The sequence below is a fragment of the Clupea harengus genome, unplaced genomic scaffold (assembly GCF_900700415.2).
Source record: "Clupea harengus unplaced genomic scaffold, Ch_v2.0.2, whole genome shotgun sequence".
In the NCBI taxonomy this organism is placed as follows: domain Eukaryota; kingdom Metazoa; phylum Chordata; class Actinopteri; order Clupeiformes; family Clupeidae; genus Clupea; species Clupea harengus.
The window spans coordinates 370-15,613 of record NW_024879809.1 but is presented as its reverse complement, the minus strand read 5'-3'; the positions used below and the strand labels follow the sequence as shown (position 1 = coordinate 15,613).

Below are 15,244 nucleotides of genomic sequence, written 5' to 3'. Positions count from 1 at the left end.
TTCAATTGTTAACCACACTTTCTTCAAAACACTAAACACCATCCTCTCTACTTTGCACACTTCATCAATGCCAAAACCTCCTTGTGTTCAGACAGAACACACTGCTATTCAATTGGCAAAACTTCCATTTCCAAGGCTGTTGTGCAATTTGAAATCAAAGCTTTAGCAATATGATGGCCACAGGTTAGCTCCTGGTTTGGAGAACAATTGATGGCAACATTGAAGTGAGAGGTGATCAGAAAGGCAGAGGAGTGAGAGTAAGAGGAGGAGGAGGAGGAGGAAGAGGATGAAGAGAAAGAGCAAGAAGGAGAGCCATTATCTCTGATGAGATTCGGGCCACTGTGGTCAACCCTGTGGTCAACCATGGTTTGACCATGCAGGAGGCTGGCCAGAGGGTTCAACCAAATATAAGCCGCTTCTCAGTTGCATCCATTCTCTGGACATTCAGAAGAGGGAATAGGTAAGAAACACTACTATGACAGGAAAACACTAGTTTGAATGCCTTATCAGGAGCATAGTATTCTTGTATTTTCCATTGTACTGTATCTGTAAAATTACGTAAACAAATACAAAGTGCAACCATTGATGACCAAGACTAATTCCTAAACATCAATACAGTGAGCCTAGCCACAGTGGACTGTGTTCTAAGGCGGAACACCTTGAGAATAAAGCAGGTGTACAGGGTGCCTTTTGTCAGAAACTCCGACAGTCAAACAGTTATGCTGTGCAAGTAAGTCATATACATTTCCACAACTGATTGCGTCCTATCAGCACTGACACATTACTGTACTGTATTGCAATCCAATCCAATGTTACAGTTTTTCTCGATTGCTTACACACATGAAGCATGCCTCGTTTTCTCAAAACTCTAAACACAAATCCCTAAACCACTCACACAAAATGCAACAACATTCACAACACTGTGTAGGTCTATTTCTGATAGCACATTGTCAATATTGTCTTGAGCTAGAACAGGATGCAGTAGTTTTTTGTCCTTTTTTATTTTACATTTTTCTTTCTTTTTTTTGTTGACTGTACTGGCCTATATCCTATTGTTTGTTCTGTGCAAATCATTTACACATTCATTTGTGTTTGCTGTGATGTATAGGCTACAGCACTTTTGGAAAAAATAAAGAAATATTTTAGTTGTTACTGTATATTTGTGTGTTGTTTTATATTTGCGTAAAAACATTATACAGTTATATTTTACTAAAGGAGTAAGCGTATAGTAACATAATGTTCCTGATAAGGCCTTCATACTGGTGTTTTCCCATTTCATAGTAGTGTTTTCCATTGAGCACATCAGTGTTCAATCGATGCTTAGAATGTCTACTCATATAATGGGCTGTGTTTGTCATTAGAAAACAAAGTACCCTTTTGAGGTGACATAACACTGTTTTGAAAGCAAAGTTGCCTTTTGCAGGATGTATAAAGGGTTTTGCATTTTGTGTGAGTGGTTTTGGGATTTGTGTTTAGAGTTTTGAGGAAACGAGGCATGCTTTCAAAAAATGTGTGTTAGCAATCGAGAAAAACTGTAAATACAAGAATACTATGCTCCTGATAAGGCATTCAAACTAGTGTTTTCCTGTCATAGTAGTGTTTCTTACCTATTCCCTCTTCTGAATGTCCGGAGAATGGATGCAACTGAGAAGCGGCTTATGTTTGGTTGAACCCTCTGGTCAGCCTCCTGCATGGTCATACCATGGTTGACCACAGTGGCCCAAATCTCATCAGAGAAAATGGCTCTCCTTCTTGTTCTTTCTCTTCATCCTCTTCCTCCTCCTCCTCCTCTGCCTTTCTGATCACCTCTCACTTCAATGTTGCCATCAATTGTTCTCCAAACCAGGAGCTAACCTGAGGCCATCATATTGCTAAAGCTTTGATTTCAAATTGCACAACAGCCTTGGAAATGGAAGTTTAGCCATTTGAATAGCAGTGTGTTCTGTCTGAACACAAGGAGGTTTTGGCATTGATGAAGTGTGCAAAGTAGAGAGGATGGTGTTTAGTGTTTTGAAGAAAGTGTGGTTAACAATCGAAATCTGTGTTTAAAGCAGATAATTGTGTGTTGTGTTTTGAAGAAAGTGCGGTTAACAATTGAAATCTGTGTCTAAAGCACACAATTGTGCTTATAGTTTAGCAGAATTGGTTTAGGGAGTTGGCACATGAGTTACAGGTTGTGGTCATTGTGCCATAAGTTCCAGTTTTTGAATGTAATCAATCGAGAAAAACTGTAACACATATCCTTCTGGTTAGAATATGCCAATTATTGTTAGACAGCTCAAATATTATCTATATACAAATTTGCTTTCATTTGAAAAAATGCAAATATGATCTGTATATGACCATTTTTATAGTATAATTCATTTGTAATCTTATGGGACTAACACAATGGAATTCTACTGCATGTGTATACGTAGTTGGTACTGTGTGTAGCTGACAGTCTTGTGTGTTTGTCCATAAGGGTGAAGGGAAGATAATTGCATGAAAACAGAAGAGCGCCACTTTGCAGAGGCATGTGCAGAACAGTTCCAAACTGTTGCAAGCAACTGGGCAATTGAAGACAAAACGCCCACTATAGTGACAGACTCTGAACCTTATGGGACAGTAGAACGCCTTAGAGTGATAAATATTGTGGAAAACACAATTCATCTGGCTCCATTAAATATTAAAATACCTACAATATTACCAAACAGTATATACGCCAATTGTGAGATCTTGATTAATGTAAAGGCATGGCACACAAGGAGTTATATGAATGGTTCATGAATTAACAGTTTATTAATACAATAAACGGTAAGCTTAAATGTAACTGATAGTCAAACTGAATGTAATATACAACCAAATGATTAAGTACAACAGTAAATAATAGCAAATAATTAACGCAGGTTGGATGCCTATTAGACCAAATGTACGTAAATGACATTCTCAGAGTGAATTCTGCCTTATAGATTTGACCTTTTGGACAAATGGATGAGAAACAGTGAAACTCCATGAAGTCAGTCTTCTGTTGCCCAATTAAAGGAGGCCTTTTCTCAGCCAGTGGGTGACAGTGATCAGATGACCAGGTCCCACTTTGGGATTTTCCGTTGTCCTCAAGGGCTCTGTTACGTCCTACTGGATCTGTTGTTGCATGGTTGCCGATGTTGTTGCTTTGCGGCAGGCACCAAAGCAGACGTGGTTATGTGAACCATTTGAACCTCTTTGAGATTGAGAAGTCTATGAGGCTCTAGAAAGGTCTTTTAAAACCCTCTGGTATGACAGAAATGCTCAAACTAAACAGCAATGCATACAATAGTCCCAGCAGAACAATAAGTGCACATGGCATCATATTTGGTGTGGTTTCTAATGGTTTGAGCATTTGCATAGTCAAGGATATGTGAAGCAACAGACTCTATATAATACAGAATAATACGGAAGATAACAAATGAAAGGAATTGAAAGTGGGTGTTTGGTTCCTCCCGGAGTGAGTAACAGCTCCTTAGTAACCTAGAGTAACAGCTCCTTAGTAACCTAGAGTAACAGCTTCTTAGTAACCTAGAGTGGTGTCAGATGGCCCTCTGATAAGTTTAAATGCAGTAAGATGTCAGTCTGATTAACATAATTCTCTCCGTAGTGGTCACAGTCGCCTTGTCAAACTTACATCTATTTTATTTCCTTTCACTCAGGGGCCTTCAAGAAGATCAATGTCAACCTGGTCATCATCATCCCAAAGGCCCCACTTCTATTACACACAGTGCCGCCGCTCCCATAACGCGCACTACGCGCTGTGCGTAGGGCACCAAGTCCTGAGGGGGCACCAAAAAATAGGCAACTGAAAAATCATCATAGTTATAATAATTGTAATCCGATATTATTTCAGTATAGAAATATTAGGCACCTTTTAGGCATGTATATCACAAAACAGGCAGAACAAGAGATATATTTAATTGCTCAAAAAAAGTTACGATGGTGCCCCCCCCCCCCCCCCCCCCAAAAAAAACCCCATATACATCCTCAACTTCCCAAGCTCGCCGCTGGTGCCCTTTCCTATCTCAGTGGCATGACGAACTTTGACAGTAGGCTAGGTGAACTTTTCGAAAATGGCCTCAAAAAGACAACAGGAGTCTGAAACTGCGAGATGATGCCCGTGCATCACTTTCAGGTAAGTCCATGTTTAATCATTGTTAAATACGGGAAATGTGCTGCTAATTTAATGGTTAGCCTATGCATACACCTCGAACTAGCTGACGTTATTGCTAATGTTGGCACACTCAAATATGAGTCATTCCACGCCAAACGTACCAATTTAAGGACATTTCCCCACTCGACCGTCTCAGATTTGGCTGAAAAAATTCAAGGTCGTTCATACACTTCCTAATATGTATAGTCCCAAATATTAGCTCTCTACTCCCAATAGTTTTGTCACAAAAAGATGTTTTAGGGGGGAGGGGGTGCCTATACTTAAGACGCTTTTTTAGCAGCGTTTTCTGAAGGGCCATTTTCAAATTGCTATTACTAGAAAAGTATTTAAGCTAGCTCCTTCAAACTTTCCAAATTTTACTCTACACTTTGTTGCAGCATCTGTGAAGGCCTGTGGGAAGCTCAATGTTAAAGCTATAAAAAAAAAACTGTCCCTATGTGAGGAATGGTCTGGAAGATATTAAAGCTTGAAAATGGATGAAAACACATTTTGTGCAATTTTTGGCATGCTATAGCCAAAAAAAAAGACAGCATTTACCAACATGAAACAATTTTCTTTTGGAAAGATTGGATATTTGTTCTTAACATATCAGAAATTTGTGATGGTGTTCTGCCTCGTTTTCTCAAAATATTTTTTTTGAAAATATGCGGATTTTTGTACACGCCTCTCAATGGCCTATGGACGCATATTCAAATGGTAACAAAAGGTAAGTTTATAACACAGAGCTTAAACTGCGTTTGTGTATAAAATCTGTGTATAATGTTAAGTCTTGAGCTTTAACATTGAGCTTTCCACAGGCCTTCAAAGATGCTGCAACAGAGCGTAGAGCACCCCCTCACCCCTAAAACATCCTTTGTGACAAAACTATTGGGAGTAGAGAGCTAATATTTGGGACTATACCTATTAAGAAGTGTATGAAGAACCTTGAATTTTCTTCAGCCAAATCTGAGACGGTCGAGTGGGAGCCCACTTGACATGGAATGACGCTTCTATGTCTTTGCTTTATTGGAGAAGATTGCTTACTTGTATACTTCTGCTTTTAAGTTTGTATTTATGGATGACTATTTCATTTCTAAGAAGATTTTGCACATCCCAATACTTGTGTGTATGTATGTTTTGGCTGTTTTGTGTACTGTGTTTACAAAGTAGATTTTCCTTTTTCGTTTGAATAAAATGTTAAACTGGCAGAAACAAACGTTTTTTCCTCGGGGGGGGGGGCATCATAAAGGAGTTATGCTTAGGGCACCAAAATGGCTAGTAGCGGCACTGATTACACACCTCACTTTTGCCAGGAGCCTGTTCCTGGCCTGCACATTAGTCTAGACAGGCTCTCTATATGGTGTCATTAAACAGGTGGGGGGAGTAAGGCGAGAATATCCTTCATCACCAGTGATGTACCAGCCAGGTGGTCTGCCGTTACTGAACATATTCTGTGCTCAACCTGGGGACCTGAACAGCATTGACAGACAAGGCAGATGTTTAAGAAGCAGTCTTTGTGGTCACAGATGGCCTGTAACACAATATAAAATTTATTTTCAGACATTTGTTAATACCGTAAATCCTCAAATAGTGGCCGGGGCTTTTATTCACTTAGGCTGCACAGCGCACCGGCCTGTATTTGGGGCAGGACTGTATTAGGGGCAGGCCTTTATTTCTTACGGCTCTTCAGAATGTTCAAAAAAGTTCCGTTGATTTGAATGGGGCACCTCAACGTCAGCAGGTCTGTAATTTCTTGATATTCACCACCTCGAAAAGTTAAGGACCGCTGTCATAGGCAACGGGTTTTGTGCTTCTAATTCACATCTTTCATATCATTCCGCAAGAAGTCCGTCATTTACGTAGCGGAAAGTCATTGTAACTTGAAGTCAGCAAGTAATGGGTTGCTATGCAACACCTGGAACGTTAAAGTTCTATTACCCTGAAGAAAAAAAATTCTTAGCGGAAATCACGAAACGGCAACAAAATCATTAAAAAGAGGTATTTTGGTGGAATGTCTTCTATCGTTTAGGCAAGTAACTGTATAATAACAAATTCGCCTTGTAGGCTGAAACATTTTTTTTTTTATTGCAAACAGCCATGAAATTAGCCAACAACATTAAACATGAGGAGAACATGTATTTATGAAATGCATTCAATTAAATTGTAATGTCTGCTTTGTGCTGATGGACTGATGCTGGTAGGCTACAGTAAAATAGGCTACCAGTACCTTTTTTTTACCCCCGGCTTGTATACAGGGCCCGGCCTTTATTTGTCCGTATCGACCACGCCCCCGGATACTATCTGAAGCCCGGCCTCTAATTGAATCCCGGTCTTTATTTGAGGATTTACGGTATGCTAAATACATTTGAGGGAAATGGTTTAGTTTGGCTAATTGCATTTTACACCTGGGTAACTTGGCATATGTTTGGTATTATAATTACACTTGGTTTCCATAGGAGTGTGATACAAGAATAATAAGAAGGCATGAAATAACTCGCCCATCTACTATATCTATTCAATCTGTCTGATCACATAATCATTGGCAAAGTTGACAATGTTGTCCAGGGCATCCAGGATCACACAGTCTACTTTCTCATCCACGCAGTTCTCTTCATGGTAGTTCTTCACCGGGAAGATTCGGTTCATGGGAACACCAAGCTTGACACTACAGTTCTCCATCTAAAACACACACACACACACACACACTGTCATCACACCTAAAAGTCATTTTACCTCTTCTGTCTTTATTGAACATTGATTGGTACAATTATACACTAACAAAAGACACTGGATTACTGTTCTACATTGTCTGGAAATGGATACCCCTGACATGCTCCTACTTATTTCAAACATATACTTTTCTCCACAGTGAGCCAAAACAATCTCGCCAACCAAGGTTTGCTTTCATTTTCCTCCTGCCATATTTGTACACCACATACTCATTAGGGAAAAGTGTCAGTATTGTGTTCAGAGTTCACAGTAGTCTGACAACAGAGATTGTTCAGACCAGCTAGTCATAGTATTTTGCGCTGTATGCTACTTAGAGTGCTTGTTTTCAGCATTGACTGTAAAAGGTATGGATGATGAATGACCAGGGATGGATTAACGAACGGGCCTACCGGGCCCAGGCCCAGGGGCCCATGAGCTCAGGGGGCCCCTGGGCTAGAGCCTCTGTGTGAAGTCGCTGTTATGTATCTCTTATTTGTGGTTGAAAAAGGTGTATTTTATTCATTTGCTAATGGCTTTAATAGAGTGTACAGAGGCGCAGAATCTGAAAGTCAAGACCTACAAGCAGGCACAGTAGGCTACACCTGCCGAACGACGCCTTTCAAACATAAAAGTGGTGATGCATGATTTGATTTTTCAGTGGACAGGATAGCCAGCCCATTCAGCCTCTCCTGCCCCATGCTGCTCAGGTAGGTCTTAATCAGTTTCAATTTGGAAAAGAATCACTCGGCTGTTGCCCTGTCACATGTAATGTCAGAAACAATAGCAGGGCAGTGCACACCTCACCGAAGGTGGATGTTACGGAGTAAACTTTGACCTGTTACAGTACAATAGCCAAAGTATCTACGTAAGTCGACCGTAAAATCCAACACATTGGTTGTGTTTGTGTGTGCGGGGGCGTGCGTGCGTGTTTTGCGGGCGCACACATTTTTTTCCGCGGAGGGTGGGGGGGGGGCCCTTCAACATGTCCAGGCCCAGGGGCCCGTGGTTTCTTAATCCGTCCATGTGAATGACCCCTTACTACGACTACAATTGAATTTGTCTGAGGTCAGATTCAGCACCTCAGGTTAGGTTACAGGGGTAAACATACACACACACACACACACAAGCAAACACACACACACAGAGACACACACACACACAAGCAAACATACACATACACACACACACACACACACACACACACACACACACACACAAGCAAACACACACACACACAGACACACACACAAAAAAACTCACTGCTATCTTAATTTTCTTGCTGAAGTAGATTTTGTCCAGATCCTTCTTCACCAGAGGACAGCTGTCCACATGGGTCATCAAGAGTACATGGGGGATTTCTGTAAAAAAAAGAGACAGACAGACGCATATATACACATATACAGTATATAAACCCACAAAGTGTGACTGAACATGTACACGCATGTATATACTTCCTGTTATCTGGAGTCTAATTATCTTTGTGTAGTCCAGGTTAGTGGACGGTCTTGTGAGACTAGAACATTTACTATCCATATACAAGGTTGTGTGGTTCCCTGTACTAAAATGGTTGTAAACATCTATAACTCATTAACTAGTGGGTGGTGTTTGTGTTGGTGAGGCATGTTTTCCATGTTTACTAAAATGATGAATGGTTAAATAACTTTTTCGACCAAAACTCATATATGTGTATACTCAAGTGCAAACTGAGCAGCCCTGCTAAACATGTATGTGTTATGTGTTGTTTGGATCCAATGGACTCAAAGCTGTGTGAAAGTGTTGAATTTGGAAGGGAAGAACAGATAAACATGGTAAAGTAATGGGTATAATGGAAAGGATTTTTAACATTAAGTCTTCCACTTTTAGTTTTACAGTATACATAAATTGTAAACAATATAAATTGAAAAACACTATATCCTACACTAAAAGCATTGGCTAACCATGTGAATCCCTATCCTGGCAATCGGTGGAAACATCTGTATTCTTTGTACATTTTAGTAGTGGGTAAAGTTCATTTAGAAGCTACGGAAGGTTTTGTTAGCATTTTCGTGATTCTCACCGAGGTTCTTGGCAACGTCGCTGACTTCCCTCATCTTCTTGATGAGGCCATGGCTTTCCTCCAGCAGAATGATTTTGTGTGCAGGCATCACACTCACCAGGCAGTGGACTTTCTCATCCAGAGTGGGGTTGTTGTTGTAGTACAAACCGGCAGACAAAGAAGACGAGGGGTTGAACTAATCCAGATAAAAAAAATTATCATTCAATTGTAGGGGAGATCAGGTACCGTTTGCGTTATAGCAAACAAATCGGCAGAAGTGACGCCTTTCACGTTAACATATAACATACCTTGTCTATATTTACTTACTAAAGCAAGCACACATGCCTTATTTCTCAAATTTTCTAAGTGATTATGATGAGTGAGGTGTTGGATTTCAATATTTGATGTTTTTATGTGCATACGAATGTGGGGTATTAGCGTTTTTCAGAGAAACGGTGTTCTGATTACAGTGCATTGTACCGTTCAGTAAAAGGTAGTTATTGTAAACATGCTAAAATTGTATGTGTTATCATGATAGTCTTATGTATGGTTGTGTGAATGCATGCAAGCATGTAGGTATGTATGCATATATGTTTGCATGCCTGCATGTAAGCATGTATGTATGTGTATGTTTGTGTTTTACCTTACCTTATAGCCATCTTTGATATGTCCTTTTAAGGCACTGATGATGTCAGCAGTCAGCACCCCGCCTGTTTCTGTACCCTCCAGTCCCATGATGTCATTGAAGACGAAAGACAGCTTTCTTCCTTGCTCGTCCTTAACCTCGTACATGTTGTACTGAAAGGTAAAGTGGTCAGTTAGTAAATCTGAACCTTATTAAAGCAATATATGTGATTATATATTGCTTTCTAACTTCCTAAATCTCAGTTTGACAAGATGTTTGACTGATCATCATACAGACAAGATACATTAAGAGGCAATTCAGTGTAAAAATATAGGGGGTAGTCATGGTCACCGTGTAAACAATAGAGCTATGAACGATTTGCACTTTATCAAAAATAGAAATTAAAGAAACAATTCCCATGTACTGACGCTGAACAATTCACTGTTATTTTGTTGCTAGCTATTCAGTCCTGTGGAGCTGATTTTGTGTCACCTTGATGCAATGTAGGGGTAAAATGATGCATTGAAGCATACCAAATAGAAAAAAGTGTGTGTAATAAGTTCTCCTTGCAGTGTCCCAATGCTCCATTCACAAATTAGCTTAACTACTTCTACTACTACTACTACTACTACTACTACTACTGCTACTACTACTAATACTACTACTACTACTACTACTACTACTACTACTACATGTGAGGATACCAAGGCTACTTCTGAGGGAATCTCACACCTGTAAACACTGAAGGAGAGATGCTGCTGCTGGGTGTAACCCAAAACACACACACACACACACACACACACACCGTTGTGGTTTCACTTTTGCCAGTGGATGGGGCTGCATGTGCGTTCACAGTCGTGCGGCCCTGGAAGACAGTGTTGACAGAGTTGGCCATGCTGGATTTCCCTGCTCCAACTGGGCCATGTAGCAGGAAGCGAAGGCGTTGTGCCTCTGGGTTGCTGGGTGTAAACTCCCTCAGGGCCATTTTCACTTTGTCATTTCTTCTGTGAGAACGACACAGACACATATGAGGGGCCGTGAGGGACATTATTCAGAATATCCTCTCACACACACAACTGAAAAGCTCTCACACACACATATTAAATATGCTCTCACACACACTACTGAAAAACTATACGCTCACACACACAACTGAAATGCTCTCACACACACATATGAAATGCTCTCACACACACATATGAAAAACTGTACGCTCACACACACACAACTGAAATGCTCTCACACACACATATGAAATGCTCTCACACACACTACTGAAAATTGATACGCTCACACACACAACTGAAATGCTCTCACACACACTACTGAAATGCTCTCACACACACTACTGAAAAGCTATACGCTCACACACACTACTGAAATGCTCTCACACACACATATGAAAAGCTCTCACACACACTACTGAAATGCTCTCACACACACATATGAAAAGCTCTCACACACACATATGAAAAGCTCTCACACACACTACTGAAATGCTCTCACACACTACTGAAAAGCTCTCACACACACATATGAAAAGCTCTCACACACACATATGAAAAGCTCTCATACACACATATGAAAAGCTCTCATACACACATATGAAAAGTTTTCATATGTGTGTATGAGAGCTTTTCAGTAGTAAGCTTAAGGCACCTGATGGAAGGGGCATTTAAGACAGGTGGTGCCTGTTGTGAGAGAGCGAGCCACAAGAGCAGGAAGAGCCAGAAGGGAGAACAGAGAGCACTTGACGTGCGGGTGAAGCCGTTGTGGAAACGCTTGCTGAAGCGCTTGCTAAGCCGCATCCGGAAGGGGGAAGGCTAGCCCCAAGCCGGGAAGGACCTGGACGGAGGAACTTTAAGCTGCAACTACAGTGGGTGGGATGTAAGTGAGGAGCAACTTTATGAAGCCTATGTTTTTGCCTTTGAAGAACTTTTATGTTTGCTTCCTGAAAGACTTTGTGTTGGTGAATAAACCTGATCCTCGTTTGAAAGCCCTTTTGCCTGCTCTGTCCTGTTAATTACGCACTGCCCTACACCCAGCTCAGTGGTAAAGCCTCTCATGATACCACAATGTGTGTGTGAGAGCATTTCAGTTGTGTGTGTGAGCGTATAGTTTTTCAGTAGTGTGTGTGAGAGCATTTCATATATGTGTGTGTGAGAGCTTTTCAGTTGTGTGTGTGAGAGCTTTTCAGTTGTGTGTGTGAGAGCATTTCAGTAGTGTGTGTGAGAGCATTTCAGTTGTGTGTGTGAGAGGGTATTCTGGATAATGTCCCTCACGGCCCCTCATAGACACAGACACACGCACACGCACACGCACACGCACACGCACACGCAACCGCAACCGCACACGCACACGCACATACACTTCTGCCTTTAAGAACATTATCAAAACCTACATCCTATTTTCCAAATAATTCATAAAAAACTAGCTCAGAGCTTTCAATAATTCAATGTCCAAAGCGATTATACAACACCGAGTTTTAGTTGGTTTATGTTTGCATGGACACAGATTTTCAAATAAGACATAATAAATGAGTTGTCTAAAATAATGTTCAGTACACAATGCATAATGAGGGGTTCCGAATGTTGACTTACTGGTGGTCAATTTTTCTCCAGGCCACAGCGTAATCTGCAATACACACACATAACATGATCAACAGTTACACTGTGTGGTCAATGAGGACACTTAAGTATTTGGTTAAGTATTTCATACAATACTGCTTTGATCAAGATCATGCCATATCTAATTGAATGTAGTGTTTCATCTGTTAATACAAAATATGGCTAGTTTCAGAATGCAACAATGACTGTTTACAATGAGCACACACATTCAAATTCAAGCAAGGTAGAATTCAAAAACATACCCAGTACTTTGACTTTCGCAGAACCTGACGCATCGCCACGCCAGTTCGACAACTCTAAGGTGTATTCACCCGCATCCTCTTCTGTGGCATTACGGATCGTCAGGTTGAAGCATAGTTCCTTTGTTGGTTCTGTGATGTTGATCCTTCCACCATTGTGCAATGTCAGACCATCCTTCTTCCATGTGCCGTCTACTTCACAGTTTGCGTCCCACCCGAAAGTTATGTCGTGTCCTCTTTTCACACTGATGGCTGTAATGAATAGATTTTGAACTCAATAACAATAATAATAAAACAACAATATCAACAATAATAAATAAGTTCTCTGTCAAATTCACTGCATATAGTGTAGCAGAACATATCTCAAAATACTTAACACAACCTGGATTGTTCACATTAGTGGCCTACAAGGCTATATTTTTTGCCGTCATGTAATGTACTGAACTATCACACTGAACATGCCACAGTGCCACATAAGAGAACATACCTGTAAAATACAGAAAAAACTAACTAGCTAGCAAGCAAGCTAAGGAAACTTTTAAATAACCTTAAATGATTCATATCCACACAAATGAACATGAGTTCATCACATGCTAGCAGCTTCCAACTGTTAAGATGGTTCCCTAAGTTATAGATAGCATATAACTCAAAAATGACTGAAAAGTACTGTATTTTTCTATTTATGGTCGTATAATATGAAAATAACGTTTAAGCATTTGTAATAGTTATAATAATAATTACTCTTCCCCTTCGACCATGTTGAGGTCGGTGTTCAGCACACCATAGATGGATTTTGATAAAATAAATAAAAATGCCTCATCTGGTATATTTGTTACTGTTGTTGATTAACTCACAAGTATGAAAAGCCTCACTAAAAATGGCTGAAATAATACCAAACAGGCTGACTGCTGAGAGGCGGACAGTCCGGCTGTAAACAAGATGAATTGACTTTGCCACAAGGATCCCAGGAAATGGGAGTGGTGCCAAACACGCACGCACTACTAAACACTAAATTCCTTTAAAAAGACTGACCAGTCATTCATACAGTGAGATCATCCATGGACCATCTCCTATTGTGGCTTAATGACTGCAATAAACTTCAGATGTACACATTTAGCCTCTTGACTGTTGGTGGAATTGCGAAAGAGTGGCTGGTTTTCTCCGCGACACTTTACTACAGCTTTTTGCTATACTTGTTTTAAATTATAGTGTTGTATGACAATGTAATGATGAATGCACTATGTCGCCCACGAAACGTTCGTTTTCAAGGGTAACATTACTCATTTCGTCCACTTTGTTTCTCGTGGACTGGGTGTTCCCCATGATCACCGTGGACAGTGGAATCCTGTTGAGCCGGTATTTCATTAAGCGCAGATGTCCTCGTTTACCCCGTTACATTTTCCCATTTGTCAAATTAGTGTCACGTCAGTTATATACCGCTCAACAATGTAATAATTGTCATCATGCGATGAAAATGTTTCAGCGCAATTCACCAGAGATTTTCCAAGAAGTCTTTGTGCAGTCTGTATTTCTCTCAGCATAGCTTTCACTCTTATATAAGCACTTGCTTCAATTCAGTTTCACTTTTACTTTCGAGTATATGACCGTTATCTGGAACCTCCTAAATCCTTGTGGAAATGAACGAATACACTTTGAAGCTGTGTTCAGGAACAAATTATCGATTAGAACATGACCTTAAGTCTTATGCTATACAGAAAATGTCTTCAGCGACAACTACATCTATATTTTACCTTCATACATGCATATTTCAATGCAAATGTTGTACTGCACCACTTTTGTATAGTTGTATTTTATAGTTGGTAACAAGGCTGCAAACAAACAAAACAAAGCAGAACATTGAATACGTTTTAGATGAAAATTAGATGCAAAAAAATCTAAAACGTGCAAAAACATTGTGCAAAAAGTGCTTATGGAGTTCTACTGGTGTTATTTTTGCCAATATTGCAAAAACCCAATTATTTATCCATTGGGATTTTTTTCTTTGGAACCAGAAAGTGTTAGAAATAACATTAGTTTGGCTTCCTGACACGTTAGAATTACAGGTATATGTTATGCAGGCTAATGACTCTTACATGTAGATCTGTGTATATGTGTGTAGATATTTATCTTAGAATAATTTAGATCTACAATTTACAGCCTGTTTTTGCCTCAATTAGAAGATTAACTATTTAAAAGTAATACGCTTTTTTGTCTATTCAGAAAGTAGGCCAATGTCCAGAGCCCAATATTTATTCCAGCTGCTCTTCTTCATCTCAATTCCATGCCAGTTCATCCATTGCTCTGTGTTTGCTTGAGAATCTAGATCTAGTTTCCCTGTCTGGCTCACAGAACAGTTATAGTTATCATCTGCCTCATCTCCAGCAATGTAGCCGTACCCCGTGCTTTCCAACTGTCACCTAACCCAAACTCTGCTCTTCCCCTCTGTACCTGCCCAATGATATACCTATACTGTAATGCACCTTGTGTGTGTTGAACCGCTTTTCTTGGATTCCACTTCCTCCCTGTTTTAAATGTAGGAGCAATGGGCCTCATTCTCGAAAAGCATTCTCTTCAGGTATAAAACTATTGTCTTACGTTGATTTATAACTGAATAAACAGAGAGTTGCACCTCTATGGTATCTATATGTAGGACAGAGATTTTGTGTGAAAAAAGAAAATTCTTAAGAAAAAATAAGATAAGGAATGAAGAGCCGGCATAACTCCTGCGGATACCGCTGTACCATCCTGTGGTGCCTCTTTTAAATAACCTTAAATGATTCACATCCACACATATTAACATGAGTTCATCACTTGCTAGCAGCTTCCAACTGTTAAGATGGTTCCCTAAGT

At 40.1% G+C, this 15,244-nt stretch overlaps 1 protein-coding gene across 1 annotated transcript; it reads right to left on the bottom strand.

Moving 5' to 3' along the window:
- Positions 1-6,404: 6,404 nt before the first annotated feature.
- LOC122130422 (interferon-induced protein 44-like) lies at positions 6,405-13,759 on the bottom strand. The gene is made up of 8 exons (XM_042705156.1): positions 13,675-13,759; positions 12,398-12,646; positions 12,129-12,162; positions 10,334-10,532; positions 9,552-9,701; positions 8,925-9,099; positions 8,129-8,226; positions 6,405-6,838 (listed from the first exon to the last, which is right to left on the bottom strand). Exons 1-8 carry the CDS (start codon positions 13,757-13,759, stop codon positions 6,671-6,673), a joined length of 1,158 nt encoding a protein of 385 aa, XP_042561090.1. The 3' UTR covers positions 6,405-6,670.
- Positions 13,760-15,244: the final 1,485 nt, after the last annotated feature.

Bases quoted from the DNA above. Each gene is read 5' to 3' on its own strand.
- LOC122130422 (XM_042705156.1), bottom strand. From the start codon at position 13,759: ATGAAATACCGGCTCAACAGGATTCCACTGTCCACGGTGATCATGGGG. The intron at 10,533-12,128 runs GTAAGTCAACAT...TCGTTCTCACAG, and splicing joins TGGAGAAAAATTGACCACCA to AAGAAATGACAAAGTGAAAA. The intron at 9,100-9,551 runs GTAAGGTAAAAC...TATCTGGATTAG, and splicing joins ATATCAAAGATGGCTATAAG to TTCAACCCCTCGTCTTCTTT.